Source organism: Oryx dammah, unplaced genomic scaffold (genome assembly GCF_014754425.2).
Source record: "Oryx dammah isolate SB20612 unplaced genomic scaffold, SCBI_Odam_1.1 HiC_scaffold_28, whole genome shotgun sequence".
NCBI classification, from domain to species: domain Eukaryota; kingdom Metazoa; phylum Chordata; class Mammalia; order Artiodactyla; family Bovidae; genus Oryx; species Oryx dammah.
In genome coordinates this window covers 92,170,599-92,186,201 of record NW_024070212.1, presented here as the reverse complement: position 1 = coordinate 92,186,201, position 15,603 = coordinate 92,170,599, and the positions used below count along the sequence as shown (strand labels likewise).

The 15,603-nt window shown below is 44.9% G+C and overlaps 1 protein-coding gene across 1 annotated transcript in view; it reads right to left on the bottom strand.

The window, feature by feature from the left end:
- Positions 1 to 11,897, bottom strand: part of RAB3B (RAB3B, member RAS oncogene family) — a 71,173-nt gene extending 59,276 nt beyond the window's left edge. Inside the window, exons 1-2 of the mRNA XM_040231175.1 lie at positions 11,688 to 11,897; positions 315 to 542 (exon numbers count right to left, since the gene is read on the bottom strand). Of these exons, the coding sequence (XP_040087109.1) occupies positions 315 to 542 (228 nt within the window). The 5' untranslated portion in view covers positions 11,688 to 11,897. The remainder of the gene's footprint in view (positions 1 to 314; positions 543 to 11,687) is intronic.
- Between the last annotated feature and the right edge of the window lie 3,706 nt (positions 11,898 to 15,603).

Genomic DNA, 15,603 nt, shown 5'->3' with positions numbered 1-15,603 from the left:
GTGACTAGTAACTGGCAAAACTGAAATCTGAATCCAGGCTTATAACTCCAAAGCCCAGACTCTTGGTCACTCATCTGTATAATCCAGGATAAAATCTCTTGGACAGTTAAGCAGCAGAAGCAACTCAGTCCCCAGATGAGAGCAAATGTATAAAATCAGCAAGGGACAGTCCAGGGGCCAGACATGCAATAGCACTGGGGCTTAATGTCATAAACCCCAGCAAAGTTCTAAACTGGCCCCACTGCCCAGCCGTTGTACTAGCAAGCGAGTCAGCTCTCGGGAGTTGACTTCTGCCCAAGATGCCCAGGACTTACCCAAATCTGCAGCTTCACTCGCTTCTCGTGGCGGTAGACTGTCTTCACCTTAAAGTCGATGCCCACGGTGCTGACAAAGGCTGGGGTGAAGGTGTCATCCGCATAGCGGAAGAGGAAGGAAGTTTTGCCGACACTGCTGTTGCCAATGATGAGCAGTTTGAACATGTAGTCAAAATTCTGGTCAGAAGCATCTTTGATCCCGGCTTTACTATCCGTCACTGAAGCCATCTGCAGGAGAGACCTGTGGTCACTCAGGAACACATCTCCAGTGTCACTCTGAGTCACCTAACTTTTAATGGTCACACACCCATTCACACACTCACTCCCCACCCCAGCATCACTGAGGAAATACTCTACTCAGAATCACCCCCTCACTGAACCTGCCCCAAATGTCATCTCAGGATTGGGGTAGAACCCAGGATTGGGGTGGAAACAGCTCCTCCCAAATATTCCTTCAGCAAAAATTTACTGAGCACACTGTTCTGAGTCAAGTCCTGTGCTGGGCACAAAGAATACAAATATGAATCAGACACGGTGTCTGACCTCTGAGTGGCCGCAGATTAGAGTAAAAAACTCAAACACAGAGTAACAAAGCAGTGGATAAGTGATAAGACAGAGAGAAGCCTTGGCTGAGGAAGCTCATCAGAAGCACCTAACCCAGCCTGAAGACATGGTGGTCAAGGAGAGGCTCCTGCAGGAGACAGCTCCTAAGCTGAGTTTGGGAGTGGCTGGAGGGAGGAAGGTCAAGACAGCAAATGTTTGAACATTCCAGGAAAAGCCAACACAGGGCTCTCATTCTCCTGTTTCAAAAACATTTATGGCTCCCTATAGTTCTAAAGATCAAGCCCAAACTTTTCAAATTGACAAAGAACCAACCAACCAAAAAAGAAATTCTCTAAATTTTACCTTCCCTTAAGGCTTCTCCCTACCAACCTGTGCTACTTTTTATAGAATTATGCTGTTGTGGTGGTGGTTTAGTTGCTAAATCATGTCCAACTCTTTTGCAACCCCACAGACTGTAGCCCACCAGGCTCCTCTGTCCATGGGATTTCCCAGGCAAGAGTACTGGAGTGGATTGTCATTTCCTTCTCCAGGGGATCTTCCCAACCCAGGGATCAAACCCATGTCTCCTGCATTAGCAGGTGGATTCTTTATCACTGAGCCACCAGGAAAGCCTATACCAAATTACACTCCACTCCAAATATGCTGTTATTTCTTGCTTCTGTACCTTTAGCTATGTATTCTTTCTGCCCACAATACTTTCTCCTTCAAATAAACTCCTATTCCACCTTCAAGATCCATGTGAAGGTTCACCTTCCCTGGGCAGGGCAGAGGCATGCACTCCTGGCCCTAGGCTCCCAGTGCGCTCCAATAGCACTTGTATCATTTCAGAACTGTTTACTATTCCAGCTTCTCCTTTAGACCAAGCCTCTTGGACCTAATGTATTTCATTTCTTAATGTATTTCTCTAGTTTCAGCACAAGTCCTAGTATGTAAATGTATACTGAATCAGCACTCAGTAAATGTATACTGAATTAATAAAAGTCACATCACCACTCTGGGGCCTAATCTCATAATCTGGAAAGTGGGGAGAACAATTTCTGCCCTGCTTTTCTCACAGGGCTATTACAGGACTCAAATGAGATAACAAGGAGTAAGATCTTAATAAACTGGTAAATCCCAACAAGTGTGAATATAAATTATTATTATTCCAAATCCTTCAAAGCCTAGCTCCTTCATTTATTTCCTGTTCATTTGCTCATTCATTCATCTGGCAAGTATTTATTACATGCCAGACCTTCCCTGAGACCTCAGTCTGAATGCCATCCATAATTGAGCACTTGGCCCCATAATCTTACTTGCTTTTTTATTTCTTTTTCTGCAGGGACCCTACTTCTCCACCTGCCATCACTCCTTCTGCTTATCACTGGGTACTCAGGCGGGCGCGGTGTGTAGTCAAGAGGAGGGCGGAAGGACAGCCCTGACATAAGATGTCCAGAGTGTCATCCTGTTTAGGAATTCCTGCTTTTTTCCTTAAAGGAAAAGAAAGAGAGATGATTTATCTCTCTGGGCCTCTCAGGTGAGCTATAAAGATAAGAAGCTGACAAATGCAAAAGGTGAAAGGCTCACTTGAAGACAAGCCAGATGAATATGTAGGATTATTAGCAGCCCTTAATAATACTTCCTTAAATAGGCCACCACCAGCCTTCAATGGCCTCTGCTCTTCCTTCTCTTTTTCTTCCAGCTCTCAAGGCTTTATTGGGACCTACACGCTCACTGCTGTATCAGCCTGCCCCTTGGCAAGGCTCACTAGGCAGGTGTGGAACATGCCCAGGACACTGGGAGACTCAGACATAGCATTTACACAAAAGAAGAAGGTGAGATTGGAGGGGAACAATTGGCCTGATCCAACTGTCTCATAGCCCGAACTTTTCAGTTTTTCATTGTACAAGATGCAGAGCTCATTTCAAGGACTGGCAAGTCAAAGGAATTATGCTTTTTTTCTTTCTAAGACAAGGGAAGCAATCACAACGACCTCACACCATCCTCCGCTCTGCTACCGGTCATGTTTGTTTGTTTACAAGAGAAAATTTCACCTTTGAAAGTATATATCCATTATTAAATGTTAGGGGAAAACACAAGACTATAAAAAAGAAAAATTTTAATTTACTAGACACCCCATCCACTCAGAAACTGCCATCGTTAATATTTGAAGTACATTCCCTCCTTTATTTTTTCACATACCAGAGTATCATCTATTTTGAAATTATATCTTATTATTTAATTTAAACAGTATATATATTGTGGTATACCTGGGCCTTAATATTATCAGTAAATACTTGTTAAGTACTTGTTATTTTCCATGAGGGACATGGTGGTGACAATAACCATGTAACAGTTACTATTTATTGAGTACTGTGATATAATAAAAGATACGTATTTGGTCTGGGTACCTGGTTCCAGGCAGAGCTCCTAAAGCCTTTGGAATCTCTGGAAGTGCAAGTGATTAAGTGCCTTCTATGCTAATGAGATGACTGGTGACTCGGGCTCCAGGACAACCTCAGAGTAGGGGCTTGTTGCCAGAGGAACCAACCACACAGTTAGAGGACTGGAACTTTCAGCATCACCCACTAACCTCTAGAGAGGGAAGAAGGGCTGGAGATTAAGTTGATGACTAAAGGCCAATGACTTAATTAGTCATGCCTAGAGGAACAAAGTCTTCATAAACAACCCTAACCAAATGGGCATGGAGATCTTCCAGGCTGGTGATGACATTGATGTGTTGGAAGGGTGGCACACCTGGAGAAGTCATGGAAGCTCCAGGACCTCCCTTTCCCCATACCCTGCCCTATGCATCTCTTCCACCTGGCTGTTCCTAAGTTGTATCCTTTTACACTTTCATAATAAACCAGTGTATGCATTACTCTTTATATATATAAATAATATATATTGAAAACATTCATTTTACATTAAAAATAATTCAAACTTCACAATTTGCAAGTTATCAAATAGTAAAATTACTATTATTTTATCACCATTTGTCATTTGCATTATTTTCTTAACTTTCAGCATAAAAAGTAAGTAATATGGAACCTAAAAGTTTACAGTGAAAAGTAAATCTTGCTTCCACCCCTGATTCCCAATCTCTAGTTTCTCTCCCCAGAGGCAAACATGTTAACAATTTATGTATCCTTCAGAGATAGTCTTTGCATATATAAGCATAGAAGTCTATTCATACTTTATATATATATATATATAAATGACAGCATACCATACTCTCGAGTCTATATCTTCCATGTGTATCCGTGTGTATTTTATTTAGTAGCTGAGATCTTTAGTTTTGTATCCTACTCTTTTTCACTTAACATTATATCATAAACATCTTACTGAGACTTTAAAAATTCCTTGTAAATATCATTTCAATTGACTATACCATATTTAACCCTATGGTTGTGTCACATGACCAATTCTTTAAAGTTGTATATTTATTTTTCTGTTCTCAATTATTATAAATTAAGTTAGAGTGACCATTTCTTTACATAAATATTTCTTCTCTTTCCTATTTACTTCTTTATTATGCCCATCCTTGCATGAAATGTTCCCTTGATATCTTGAATTTTCTTGAGGAGATCTCTAGTCTTTCCCATTGTATCATTCTCCTCTTATTTCTCAGCAATGCTTATTGAAAAGTTATACTCTGCTATGTTCTGGAACTCTGCATTCAGTTGGGCATATCTTTCCTTTTCTCCATTGCTTTCCACTTCTGTTCTTTCCTCAGCTATTAGTAAAGCATCTTCAGATAACCATTGTGCCTAATTGCATTTCTTTTTCTTTGAGATGGTTTTGGTCACTGTCACAAGAAGAGGTGGCAAGAGTACATGGAAGAATTATACAAGAAAGGTCTTCATGACCCAGATAACCATGATGGTGTGGTTATCACTCACTTAGATCCAGATACTCTGAAATGTGAAGTCAAGTGTGTCTTAAGAAGCATTACTATGAACAAAGTTAGTGGAGGTGATGGAATTCCAGCTGAGCTTTTTAAAGTCCTAAATGATGATGCTGACTCAATATGTCAGCAAATTTGGAACACTCAGCAGTGGCCACAGTACTGGAAAAAGTTTTTATTCCAATCCCAAAGAAGGGCAATGCCAAAGAATTTTCAGACTACCATATAATTACTCATTTCACATGCTAGCAAGGTTATGCTCAAAATCCTTCAAGCTAGGCTTCAGCACTACATGCATGAAGAACTTCCAGATGTACAAGTTGGGTTTCGAAAGGCAGAGGAACCAGAGATCAAAGTCCCAACATTGGTTGCATCATGGAGAAAGCACGGGAATTCCAGAAAAACATCTACTTCTGCTTCATTAAGACTGTGCTAAAGCCTTTGAGTGTGTGGATCACAACAAACTGTGGAAAATTCTTAAAGAGATGGGAATACCAGACCACCTTATCTGTCTCCTGAGAAACTTGTATGTGGGTCAAGAAACAGAACCAGACATGGAAATACTGACTGGTTCAAAACTGAGAAAGGAGTATCAGTTCAGTTCAGTTCAGTCGCTCAGTCGTGTCCAACTCTGCGACCCCATGAATCGCAGCACACCAGGCCTCCCTGTCCATCACCAACTCCCGGAGTTCACTCAGACTCACGTCCATCGAGTCTGTGATGCCATCCAGCCATCTCATCCTCTATCGTCCCCTTCTCCTCCTACCCCCAATCCCTCCCAGCATCAGAGTCTTTTCCAATGAGTCAACTCTTCGCATGAGGTGGCCAAAGTACTGGAGTTTCAGCTTCAGCATCATTCCTTCCAAAGAAATCCCAGGGCTGATCTCCTTCAGAATGGACTGGTTGGATCTCCTTGCAGTCCAAGGGACCCTCAAGAGTCTTCTCCAACACCATAGTTCAAAAGCATCAATTCTTCGGCGCTCAGCCTTCTTCACAGTCCAACTCTCACACCCATACATGACCACGGGAAAAACCATAGCCTTGACTAGATGGACCTTAGTCGGCAAAGTAATGTCTCTGCTTTTGAATATACTATCTAGGTTGGGCATAACTTTTCTTCCAAGGAGTAAGCGTCTTTTAATTTCATGGCTGCAATCACCATCTGCAGTGATTTTGGAGCCCAGAAAAATAAAGTCTGACACTGTTTCCACTGTTTCCCCATCTATTTCCCATGAAGGGATGGGACCAGATGCCATGATCGTCGTTTTCTGAATGCTGAGCTTTAGGCCAACTTTTTCACTCTCCACTTTTGCTTTCATCAAGAGGCTTTTTAGTTCCTCTTCACTTTCTGCCATAAAGGTGGTGTCATCTGCATATCTGAGGTTATTGATATTTCTCCCGGCAATCTTGATTCCAGCTTGTGTTTCTTCCAGTCCAGCGTTTCTCATGATGTACTCTGAGAAAGGAGTATAGTAAGGCTATATATTGTTACCCAGCTTATTTGACTTATATACAGAGTACATCAGGCAAAATGCTGGGTTGGATGAATCACAAGCTGGAATCAAGATTGCCAAGAGAAACAGCAACAACTTCAGATATGCACATGAAAGTGAAGTGAAAGTGAAGTTGCTCAGTCGTGTCCGACTTTGCGACCCCGTGAACTGTAGCCCACCAGGCTCCTCCGTCCTTGGGATTCTCCAGGCAAGAATACTGGAGTGGGTTGCCATTTCCTTCTCCAGGGGAACTTCCCAACCCAGGGATCGAACCCAGATCTCCCGCATTGCAGGCAGACGCTTTAACCTCTGAGCCACCAGGGAAGCCCATGATATGCACATGATACCACTCTAATGGCAGAAAGTGAAAAGGAACTAAAGAGCCTTTTGATGCAGGTGAAAGAGGAGAGTGAAAAAGCTGTCTTAAAACTCAACATTCAAAAAATTAAGATCATGGCATCCAGTTCCATCATTTCATGGCAAATAGAAGGGGGAAAAGTAGAAGCAGTGACAGATTTTATTTTTCTGGACTCCAAAATCAGTGCAGACAGTGATTACAGGATGAAATTAAGAGATGCTTGCTCCTTGGAAAGAAAGCTACAATAAAACTAGATAGTATATTAAAAAGCAGAGACATCACTTTGCCAACAAAGATCTATATAGTCAAAGTTATGGTTTTTTCAGTAGTCATATACAGATGTGAGAATTAGACCATAAAGAAGGCTTAGCACCAAAGAATTGACGCTTTTGAACTGTTGTGCTGGAAAAGACTCTTGAGAGTCCCTTGGACAGCAAGGAGATCAAGCCAGTCAATCCTAAAGGAAATCAAGCCTGAATATTCACTGGAAGGACTGATGCTGAAGCTGAAGCTCTGATACTTTGGCCTCCTAATGGGAAGAGCTGACTCACTGGAAAAGATTCTGATGATGGGAAAGATTTAAGGCAAAAGCAGAAGGGGATGACAGAGGATGAGATGGTTAGATAGTACCACCAACTCAACAGACATGAATTTAAGCAAACTCTGGAAGATAGTGGGGGACAGAGGAGCCTGGTGTACTGCAGTCCATGAGAAAATGTGTATAAGGGTGCTTCATACATACAGTGTATGAAAAAAAACCATACTGGCCTTGCATAGAATTAGTAGGTAAAGTGCCTGTCTTTATTAGCTATGTCTGCCATAGGTGTGAGCCAAGAGTAAAAAAATAGTTTCAGTTCCTGCTCTGATACACTCCCCTCATTTTCAGGGGAAAAAATAATCAAGGTTCCACAAAGAGAACTGAATTGTCAAAGGTCACACAGCAAGTCAGTTGCAGCATCCTTACTAGAACTTCTGTCATCTGACGACTTTCAGACTGGACTGGGCTTAAAGAAAATAAAAACCACATCAATTTTACTGCATAAGTGCTCAGTTGCGTCCGACTCTTTGTGACCCCATGAACTGTAGCCTGCCAGGCTCCTCTGTCCATGAGTTTTTTTTCCTGGCAAGAATACTGGAGTGGGTTGCCATGCCCTCCTCCAGGGGATCTTCCTGACCCATGGATCGAACCTGTGTCTCCTGTGGCTCCTGCACTGCAGGTGGATTCTTTATCACTGAGCCACTAGGAAAGCCCACAACAATTTTAAGGTGAATAGAAAAGCATCCCCAGCATAGCAGAAATAAAAACCAGTCTTGTAAAGCCATCATCAATCAATTCAAAATAAACAGACATAATTTTAAAGAGAAAAGAAATACATCCTCAGCACCCTGAGATCTCTTTCTTAGCATTTGCCATACTGTACTGTCAACCTCTGTTTATGTGCACACAGTGTAGCTTTCCCAGAAGATGGTATGAGAACAGGGAAAGCCAGAGAGCTGAGAAGTTCAGCTGGAAGATAGGTTCAGATGGGAGCCCCCAAGGAGATCTTTTCAAAAGGAAGGCAGGGTCTACACAGACATTCAAAAGAGAGGTAAAAATCACCCCAGCAGGCAGCTGCCTGAGGCAGATCTGAGCAGACAGGTCAGTGCAGAACTGTATTTGTCAGATAAGCATCAATCAGATCTTCCCTCTCTTTTGTGACAGTCACATAAATGATAGAGCTGTGTAGCTCTTGCTCTTCGTGACAAGCAATACAGATGAAGGCCCAGGGACCATCCAGGAAGTCATCTCTGGTTTCAGGCTCGGGGGAAGAAGGAAATGGCTCCTAGGAGAACTGGTGTGAAAAATAACACTTCTGAGTCTGATCGACAAAGGAAGAGGCCAACTTCAGCCATGAAAGGGGGAAGGAGAGGAGACAGCCTTAAAATGCAGCAAGAGATCAGCTGAATACACATAGTGGAGAGGTACACGGAGGAAATTCCCTTTGATGGAAAGAGCACAGGATTAAGTCAGAGACTCCTGGACTGAGCCCTGGCTCTCTAAGCAATTGTGTAACCTCAGGCAGATCTCACCCTGGGTCTCAGTTTCCTTATCTATAAAATGAGTTTATAAAATGACTTCTGGGCAAACTACTGGAAGAATTAAAACTAGTATATGACAGTGCTTTATAACTCCTTCCCAAAAAATTTTTTTTGTCTGTGTGCTTCATGTTTTCTTCTACCAAGTCATCCTGGGTAGTGGAAATTGCTTGGGATTCCAAACAAACAGGCTAGATTCAGTTTCCAGGCCTAGCATTTATTAGCTATGAGACCTTGGCAAGAAACTTTGCATGAGTAAGACAGTTTCCTCATTTGTAAAATAAGCATTGTTGGGAGGATTACAGTCAATCTTGGTGGCTCAGACGGTAAAGAATCTGCCTGCAATGAGGGAGACCCAGGTTCAATCCCTGGGTTGGGAATGGCTACTCAGTTCAATACTCTTGTCTGGAGAATTACATAGACAGAGGAGCCTGGCAGGCTACAGTCCATACATAGGTTGCAAAGAGTCCAGCACGACTGAGCAACTAACACTTTTCAGTTCATTCACAATGTTGGTAAGGCATACAGATAGGCTGCTATGTGACACATAGCAGGTGCTCAGTAAATGTAATTCTGTCTTCCTATTGGGAGTTAGACAGTTGAACTTCACCCTGCTAAACACAATCTCCTCCCTAAAGCCATACTCCACTTGCTTTTCTGATTCAACCTTTCTTGAAACCATTCCCCACCACCAGCCCAGCCCAGCCCACTTCCTCATTGTTTCCCCTGATCTCTGAGAGCCACAGAAACAATATTGTAAGAGCTCTCATTTAGTGAGCACCTACTACTAAATGCCAGGCACTCTACCAGGCGTTTTCATTGTGTATTCCACCTTGCATACGATAGATGCTTGATAAATGTTCACTTCCTTCTCCAGGCTGGAAAGAGATAGCGGTTGAAATGACCACCATAATGCAGGCAAACCTGCATAATAACATCAGTGGCCTCTCTCTTCTATACAGTGCTTTACAGTTTATGAAGCTCTTTCACCCAAATTATATTTGAGTCTCACAACAATTCTTAGGAGTAGGTGAGGAAATCGAGGCAAGAGCAAAACCACAGCTCAATTATTCATTCAGTCATTCATTGAGCACCTACTGTGTGCCATCTCCCCTGTGCTCTGGGGAGATGAAGAAAAACCATAGGAATTCCAGCTGAGAGGGAAAACCTTTCCAAACATCCTCTACCGGTTACTGGTGCCTCCCTTCACATCATAATCCTTAAGAAACTGGAGATTTATTTCTTGGGTTGGAGATCATTTTAGATTTTTGCCTTCTTCCATACTGTTTCCTCTGATTGGAACATACTTTCCTCCTGCTAGCTAAATCCTTCATGACCTCAAAGTCTTCCCTGACCCACCATCCTCCAGCAGAATGTCTTTGCTCCTGCAAACAAGCACCAGGGGCTTCTCCGGTGGCTCAGTGGTAAAGAATCCGCCTGCCAATGCAGAGACATGGGTTCCATCCCTGGGTTGAGAAAATCCCCTGGAGGAGGAAATGGCAACCCACTCCAGTATTCTTGCCTGGGAAATCTCATGGACTGAGGAACTTGGCAGGCTGCAGTGCATAGGGTCATGAAGAATCCGACCCATTGAGCACCTAAACAGCAACAACACAGCACCAGGGCTTCTTTATACCATAGGCAGCTTTCAACAGACTTCATTGTCTTTCTCCGTTTATATGAGTAGAACAGGTGGGCACACACCTGTGCACACAGACACATCCAGCTCCTTTTACTATTCCTTACCCGTTTCCATCTGGATTCCATGCAGTTGAGATGGATGTCCCTGTCCTTCTCTCACTCCCCTCTGCACCTCTAAGAGCTGCCGGAGGCTGTCACTTTGCCCTCCCTAAAAATCTCTTCCTACACTTGGACTCTAGAACAAGAGTGGGCTTGTGGATGAATTTCCCTGTCAATGATTCTCTTCTTGTCTCTGATTCCAGGTAGCAGTGTAATAGGGTCCAGTGCTTGCGCCCCCTCCTCAGCTTGTGAAGAGCTAAGACCGGACTAGCATCCGGATGCTCTTGGACTCCACTCGGCCCCCATCATCTTCCCACTCTTACACCACAACCCACACCTGGCTTTCTCTGCACCATGACCCAGCCCATCCACCACCCTAAACTCTCCAAGTTCCAGGACAGTTCCCCCAACCCCCTGCTAAACTGCAGTGCCTCTCCACAGCCTACCTCTAGCCAGAACTCAGGCTCCCACAGCCCATATCCAAGGCCAGGACTCTCCCTTCGCCAGCTCCCCACCCGCTTTCTCTGCAGCCTGGATAGACCTAGCCTTGCCTCTCACCTTCTCATTCTTCCTAGCTTCCCACCTCCAAGCCCCCACTCCAATTACCCACCTTGCCTATACCCAGCTGGGCTCTGCTCCACACCACACTCGGATTACCCTCTCCCCGCCCAGCATCCCGCTCCTGCCCAGCGCTCCTTCCCCTCATCGTCTCACTCCTCCATTTCAAAACGACCCCCACCGCCCAGACCCCTCCCCTTAGCTCTTCTCTTCCACGCCTCCCCTCCCTCGCCCTCCTTAATCTCCTCGCTTCAACACCCCTTTCCCAGCCCGTCGGCTGCTCGGTACCCTCTGCCCGCACGGCCCCTCTCAGCTCCCTTCTTACATCTCCCCCGCCTCCATCCCCCTCCCCCCAGTTTCCCCCTCTACCAGCCTTCCCTGCGCTCCACTTGCCGCTCAGCCTTCTACCCAGCCCCGGCGCCCTCTTTCTTGTTCCTCCGATCCCGCTGCCCCTGCCTTTGGGGCTCCCCTCGCGGCCCTCAAAGCAAGGGTAGACCCTCCTGAGGGCCCCTCCCTGGGCTACGTGCTCCTTCACTGCCGCGGTACCCTTCTTTAGTGGCCTCCCTGGCCCCCTTCTTCTTGGTGTCCCTTCCGCTGCCCTGTGCTCCTTCTCAATGCCCGCTCACTGTGCCCCGCGCCCCGCTCCGGGGATCGGTCCCAGATCCGCTCCAGGCGGGCTGCCGGGCCGCGCCCCTTACCTGGGACTCCGGGTGAGGACGAGCGGCTCGCTCCCTGGCAGCGCCGCGGAACCGCTGGACCTGGCGGCGGGCGGCAGAAGGCGCAGAGGGTTCGCGGAGCAGGGAGGTGGGGGGCGGGGCGGGGCGGGTCCGGTCCCCTCCGCGGCGACTTCGGGCAGAGGCTCGAGCTGCAGCTGGGGGGGGTTACGGCCGCTTCCAGGCCCCACCCATGCCCCGCCCAGGGGCGGAGCCCGCTTTCGCCTGGCCTTCGGCTCCCGGCAGGTGTAGGGAATACGAGGTTTCTTGGGGACCCGAAGATCCCCAAAACCTGGTTGACTATCGTGATTTATCTTAATTCTCACGCCTCGTTCCATAGACTGAACTTAGTAGGGTGATCAAAGGGCTTTGATGATAAAGTAGATGATGATGGGTTTGTAGCTATGCCATCTCTCGCCTGTACGTTTATCACTTCATACTCAAAGAAGCCCACGGAGAGAGGCAGGATCTGATGGCTGTCTACTTGGAAGTGAAGCCAGAAACCTGGGCATTGTTGTATACACTATGCACTCCTTCACACCCTACATCCCATCAGCCTGGTAATAACGCCTCCATAACGTATCCTATGGAGAAGGGAATGGCAACCTACTCCAGTATTCTTGCCTGGAAAATCCCATGGACAGAGGGGCCTGCCAGGCTACAGTCCCTGGGGTCACAAAGAGTCGGACACTACTGAGAGAGTTTCACTTCACTTCACTTCAAGGTATCCTATCCCTTCTCTTCCTCTCCATCTCTACCTCTCTCACCCTGGTTCAGGCCTCATCACTTCTTGCTTGAACTAAAGCAATGGCCTCCCAGCCTCCGTTCTTCAAGCTACTTCAGGCTACATCAGCAGTTTGAGTGATTGTTCTATATGTCACCATGTTACCTCCACCCTGATGAAACAACAAAACATTTCCAATGGCTCTCCATTACCAGTAGTAGCCTGGAGTGAGAAAATGTTCTTTCCTTGTCATTAGAAAGTCCCAGCTCTGCCAGAGACGGCAGGTATAACAAGTAAATAGCATCCCATCCTTCCATACAGACCTGGACTTCAAGTCTTCCTGAAGTCACAGGAACCAGCTGCCACGTTTGGTTTAGAATTATAATCCCTCCCCATAGTCAGCCCCCTTCTCAAATCTTAGAGGTCTATTGTTGTTCACTTGCTCAGTCATGTCCAACTTTCTGCGATCCCATTAACAGCAGCTTGCCAGGCTTCCCTGTCTTCACTATCTCCCGGAGCTTGCTCAAACTCATGTCTATTGAGTTGGTGATGCCATCCAATCATCTCATCTTCTGTTGTCCCCTTCTCCTGGTGCCCTCCATCTTTCCCAGCAACAGGGTCTTTTCCAGTGAGTCAGTTCTATGCATCAGGTGGGCAAAGTGTTGGAGTTTCAGCTTCAGCATCAGTCCTTCCAATGAATATTCGGGATTGATTTCCTTTAGGACTGACTTGTTTGATCTCCTTACTGTCCAAGGGACTCCCAAGAGTCTTCTCCAGCACCACAGTTTGAAAGCACCGATCCTTTGGCACCTAGCCATCTTTATGGTCCAACTCTCACATCTATACAGGACCACTGGAAAACATAGCTTTGACTAATCAGACCTTTGTCAGCAAAGTGATTTATATGTTTATGTAACTGAATCACTTTGCTGTATACTTGAAACTAACACAACTCTACATCAATTTAAGAAAAAAATCTTAGACAACAAAGTCAGCTATCAAAACACTTTTTCCCTACATTCCATTATGACTTTATCTACAATTTGTCTCTCTGGCCCAAGGAGCCACCCAAAAGACAGCCCCTCTGGTTGTCTGACTTCTCTCTCAGACTCATCTTTGACCTCTTCTGAGCTTCTCCACCCCCTCCCTTTCACTCACCTTCCCGCCATCCACATCCTGACAGCGCTTCCCACTGTGCCCTCTAGAATCTTTTTCTTTTGCCAACAAACTTTCCTACACCCTCTGCTTCTTCAGAGCATACTCAGGTTACTTCTTTGCCTTTATTATGCTTGACAGTCCTCTAGGACTTTTCTTGCCGCCTTCTGCAGGAAGGCTTCTCACTTCCCTACTCTCCACACACCACAGAACCAAGAGGTGGGGTTAGCATTGACACTTCCACCCTTGTACAAAAATTGCTTCTCCTTTGGTCTCCAGACACACCACCTTCCATCCCTCTTATCAAGGACATCACTGACCCCCAATAGCTCCTCTGCACTGAAGATTCCAACCTCTGGCTCATGGTCATTCGCCTTAGCCCTGTGCCCTCCTGGTGCCTTTGGTAGCCATGTGGTTTCCTGATCCTCCAGTCCTTGGTCTCCTCTTCACTTTCCCTTCCATGGTCATACCTTGAACTTCTTAATCACCCAGAACTAGTGCCTCTGTGATCTTCAAATCAAATATCCTATGCTGCCTGCTCCTTCACTGTCTTACTTGAGTTTTCTCATTTTCAAAATGGGTGTCATGATAATAACTATTCATTCTTCACAAGGATAATGAGATAAAACAAAAAATGCACCTTTTTGGGGTTGAGAGACAATAGGAGACCAGATGGTATTGGTTTACATCGCCTCCGGTCTTCTCATCACTTCCTCTTTCTTCCCTTGCATGTAGTAAAGTGGACAGAGCACAGACTTAGAACCGGACAGATGTAGTTTTTAATCCTTGTTCTACACAGTTACTTGCTGTGTGACCTTATGTAAATTATCTCATTTTTCTGACACATGCACCTCATTGTTGTTTGTAGAAATAGTAATAATGTTGTGAAGATAAAATAAGAAAATGGGATAGCTACTGGAAAGCACTTGACTAAGTGCCAGGCACATAGTAAGCCCTCAATAAATAGGAAACATTGTGGTTGTAACAGAACCAAAAACGCTCTTTTAACCACAACTGCCTTCCAAAAAAGATAAACTCTAATGTACAGAGGCCCTTTTGTCCTATTTAGGGCCTTGAGAAGTGTGGATATGTAAGTGTGAGAGGAGAAGGGAGACACTAACTTGCTCAGTGCAAAAAAGGAAAGGAATTTGGAATTCACTTAGCAAAATGGGTGGGGGAAGTAATAAAGAGAGCTGGGAAGGGGAAAGGAAAAAAATAAGTAAGAAAATCAGTGTAAGGGTAGGTGCTGCATGGATAAAGGGTCAGAAGTAACCTTCCCATGGTAGGTAAACAGAGGGTGTTTAAGCACTGGAATGCATTAAATGGGAGAAGTTGTTTGTCACACATATAATGTAATCACCTTCTGTGACTCTCAACACTTCAGTAAAGGCCATTACACTCAGGAATGCTTTCTGAGAAAGAAGAGTTGTATGAATGAGTGAGTAGGAAAATTGAGCAATGGGCTTTGTTTTTCTGAGTTGAAAAAGGAGAGTAGACGCAGAGACTTTGGGAGCGTTAAGTCTTTGTGGAATTTGCAGAAAACTTCAGGATGTCTTCCAACTGACAAGGGCAATAAAATGTAAAAACTGAGGTTCAGACTCATTGCATTTAGATCTTAAAGGGGCAAGAAGGTCATATCTGACATTTGGGCTGTATCATTTGTGCCTCTCTATTGATTAGCAGGTGATTACCAGAGAGAAAACAGAACAAATCATATTATATTGGGCTGTCTCCACTTATAGATCTAAATGCCAAGTGAGAATAAGAAGAAAGACAAAATTCTACCTTTGGCCTGGGATCAGACTGGCTAACAATCATTAAGACCTTAAAATATACTGGATTAACTCATATCTTTGTCTCATTTAGTCCTTAGTGCAATCATGCAAGGTATGGATTGCCATCCTCTTTCTATACATGAGGAAATAGAAGTCAGAAAACTTAAATGACTTTCCAGGGTCACACATATGATAAATGGAAGAACCAGATTTGAATCAGGTCTGTCTGACTCCAAGTCAAGAGTTC